The sequence below is a fragment of the Antrostomus carolinensis genome, unplaced genomic scaffold (assembly GCF_000700745.2).
Source record: "Antrostomus carolinensis isolate BGI_N321 unplaced genomic scaffold, ASM70074v2 scaffold30994, whole genome shotgun sequence".
Classification (NCBI taxonomy): domain Eukaryota; kingdom Metazoa; phylum Chordata; class Aves; order Caprimulgiformes; family Caprimulgidae; genus Antrostomus; species Antrostomus carolinensis.
In genome coordinates, this window is record NW_010309223.1 from 7,424 (window position 1) to 11,455 (window position 4,032).

Below are 4,032 nucleotides of genomic sequence, written 5' to 3' on the forward strand. Positions count from 1 at the left end.
AGCAACCACTTAATATCTTAATTTGTAACGATTGAAGACTGTCTGTGGATCTAACTGCTGCTGCTGGCTCCTCACAGACTAATCACAGTAGAACACCACTCAGGGTGACTGTGAACAGGTGTGGTGGTACACAGAAGAATAATAAGGTTGGTAGCAAATACACAAATGTTAAAACTTACACTTCATAAAAAAACAGAAAAAAAATGAGAAGCAGCAAAAGCTGTTCTTATTTCACTGAAAGCTCTTTCAAAGGTGCTATGACAAGTGCTCAGATTTATCTGAATACTTCTAGTGCATTAACTTCATTCTGCTCAGTTCTACTGACATGCCTTGTATCCTTAAGGGTGGATGGTAAAGATTACAGATTTGTCAAACAGATTATTTCTAAATGGATAATGTTAATTAACAGCCCCATGATTAAAGTTTACACATACACTTCTGTTCCTGAGTAACTTTCTAACTACATGTGCTATGTTCTAGGTAGAGATCAAGGTCTTGAGTTACTTAAAGGTAAGCATTATACCCTTTAAAAAAGAACTAGAAGGGAATCTCTGCATTTGTACTTGAACAGTCTAGGTGTCAGCCTAAGGGAAACCAGAACCCCTTCTCTCCCCCTCCTAGAGACCATATGAGGTTTGACAGCTCACTGCAACTACCTTCCCCTTGTGAAATCAGACCTACTACCCTCAGACTATGTTGTGTCTGTCTTCCAGCCAGAAAAGAGGTGTCAGCTGGAAGCATTCAACTGATATGGCCTCTTTAAATGGAAGGAGAAAACAGCTCAGGAAATCCAACTTTGTTTTATTGTGTGTAAAATCAAGTGGAATAGCAGTACAAATAGCAGTGTATCTTTATAGTAACAAAAATAACTTCAACTCGAAAGCCTTAAAATTTACCACTGAATTCTTAAGTTACAAAATTCAAAAGCAGTATTGTAGTAATTCCATAGGTATAAAAATGGTAAATAGGCATCTGCTGGTGCGTACAGAACAGTCTGAGATGCATTAATCACAACATACGTACATGGCACAGCAGTAATGTACTGAATAAGTTAGTCTGCCACCTCCTCATGTTCTATTTACAACAGCTTACCTGAAGACTGCTTAAGGAAAGTATAGATAAGTTTAAATCAACTGAAGGTGATTAAGATCTCCAGTTTTTGGATAATTGTAAAGCTAGCTGGTTAACAAACCACTAGGATGCTAGATAATTAGCTTAGTATTGCAGCAGGAATTAAATCCTGTGGCATGTTGATTTAAACAACTCAGTATCTCAGCAAAAGTTTAAATTTGGTCAAGAGGCACTTCTGGAAGTTACTGGCATATTCACTTCTTCCATCCAATAAATCAGTGATTTAAGCAAAGTCTTCTAGAAGACAGGTCAAAATCCACCCCTCCCATTTCAAGTCTGATAGAAGTGGAATGAAGAACTGCAGACTCTACAGCCACAAGCAGCTCTTTTGGTAAGTTCAGCAACAATTTTCTTTCCTGCTCCATGTTCCTTTCATTTAAATTTGATTCATTTGATGTTACAAATTACTTGGGAACAAGAATTAAGGTTTTACTCCGATGTTGAAGTTGAACTGTAGTGTCTATGCAATTTTAGTGTACTTTGCAACTATTAATCCAATACTTATGGGTCACTTAGTTGTTTCTTGTCTGAAGAGGCTGCGTTGTACAGAGAATCTTTGCAGGAAACCATAATGCCCCAAACCCTTCAGCATACTTTAGCTAGCACACAATGTGAGATTAGTACAGTGCTCCTCCCCACAGCAGCGTGCAACTCTTCACTCTGGCACTTTCATTTGGTAGCATGGGAGGACAGGACAGCTCACTTCTAAAAGCTTAAGGACAGCAAACCCTCTTATCTTCCATAGCAGAAACCACGTTTCCTCTTAAAATAGGAAGCTTCTGTGCTACAAAAGAATCCTGTTAAAGGTAAGGCTTCTCCAGTTGCTTCCTTAGATAACTAGGATTTGTCCTGTCCTCCCGAAAGCCATGACTACAATAAAGTCTTGCCATGTACCTGCAGGGAAGACTTTAGAGAAGCACTTGCTGGGGGACTGGAATTTTACTGCCAGTTACACCAGAGAAAGGAGGAAAAAAAAAATAGTGTTTACCACAGTTAGGAACATGCACTCCTTCCAGACAACCTGTTCAGGTCTAGTATTTGCTTCCTTGCTTAATATCAGTCTATACATCTCCCTCCCCAACCCTTCCCCAACTTGATGATTGATTAGGACATCATGGATTGTTGCACAGCCTTCTGCAGAGATTGCCGGGTCACCAGCAGCCGTACCACTTCTTCGTTCCTTTTTGTCAGCCTCTTCCTAGCTTGGTCATGGGTCACCATTGTCATGTCCCAGCCATTCACCTAGGAGAAGGCCATAAAGTGAGGCAGGTACATGGACTGACAGGCATCCTACAACTGTTCTATCAGAACTATGTAGTAGACAAGCTTATGCCACAGCTCAGTTTATTATAAGCTTCCCAAACTATCCTGGAAAGTACCCAGAAGACAGTATTTCCCCAGCAGAAACTTCTCTGTCATTTCCACCTAGTAGTACCTTGCTACTTGTCTTATCTTGGTGTTTACCTGCATGATCTTATCTCCAATCTGAAGTCCTGCAACTTCTGCTGGGCCTCCTTCTGTCACCCTTGTTACATAGATACCCTGGGAGAGGAAAAAACCCAATCAAGTGTTCATTTACTAAATCTGGAAGCATTAAATACTCAAGGGCCATTCTATTGACAAGGCAAAAATGCTTTGCAGTGTATTGTGGGATTCTAGTTAAAAACAGGTTTGTGCAATGTTGGAAAACAGAAAAGGTGAAGAGTTACTTAAAAAAGGTTAATCCATGAATGGTAACAGGGCAAGAGAGTAACATTGTCCCTGCTGATGGCAGGGGGATTGGAACTAGATGATCTTTAAGGTCCCTTCCAATCCAAACCATTCTATGATTAGTAGTCAGCTGTGTGACAGGACAGAATACAGACGTGAGCTGGGTGTGCTCAGCCTTGTGCAGAGATGTTGCTCCAGAAAACAAAGAGCATCTGACCTTGTCGGTCTTGTCTTCAGAGAAAGGATTCTGCGTAGGATCCTGATCGATGCCACCTCCGATGCTGAATCCCAGAATCAAATTGTCACCTTGACGAAGCTTGTGTATTTCAATTCTTTGCTGAGAAGAGAAAAATGTTAAAATAGCTGAGTACTACGATCAAATCTCAAGTGTGTTTCAGACACAGATGTTTAAGACCCAGTTAGATTTGTCTTTCACAGAGATACCATAAACCTTGGAGAGCAGGCTGCATCGCAGCTTGGTGAGCTGACATGTTGTAGGCAGACAGCTCCAAAACCCCTTGGCAGGACAGAACTATCACGTGGCATTTGCTCTCAACTGCCTTGGTGTTGACAGCACTTGGCTCCGAGGTGTTCTCAGCCCTACCACAAGACAGCAGGACAGGAAGCCATCTGCAAGCTCAGCCCAGGATACACCCAAGCTCCTTAACTGCTCAGTCCTTTACCGCTGCCCAGAGATACAAGTGGAAAACACCAAAACCAGAGCAGGTCTCTTCAAACATGAGTCATGTCTGGACAGCTGGCACTCACTCACAGCTAGACTCATCTCGCTCTTTATCCATGTGCCTCGTGTTCCTGCCTGGCCCTAAAAGAATAACAACCTATTATTGAGATGGTTCTATAAGATACGTTATCAACACACTTTTGTAATCCCGAGGCAGGTTCCCTGCTGTTTGATGAACACAGGCATCTGACAAGCTCTACACGTGATCCAAGTGCTGCATCAATGCCAGCTCGTGCAATTCTTCAGCCAAGATAAAAAGATACAATCTTAACTGAAGCAAAAAGCACTCAAAAGGTTCTTCACCCTGATCTAGTGGAAGGTGTCCCTGCTCAGGGCAGGGGTGTTGGAGTAGGTGACCTCTAAAGGTTCCTCCCAAACCATTTTCTTCTTGAAGAGCCCTGTTGGACACTGAACTTCCTGAAGGGCAGCGAGCTCAGGCTCTCACTAGG

The 4,032-nt window shown here is 42.1% G+C and overlaps 1 protein-coding gene across 1 annotated transcript; it reads right to left on the reverse strand.

Annotated features, from left to right (window-relative positions):
- Nucleotides 1-2,219: 2,219 nt before the first annotated feature.
- Nucleotides 2,220-3,178, reverse strand: TAX1BP3 (Tax1 binding protein 3; the record flags this gene model as incomplete). The annotated part of the gene is made up of 3 exons (XM_010166053.2): nt 2,220-2,373; nt 2,596-2,673; nt 3,059-3,178. Coding segments are annotated over 3 exons (336 nt in total), but the record flags the coding sequence as incomplete, so codon positions are not given.
- Between the last annotated feature and the right edge of the window lie 854 nt (nt 3,179-4,032).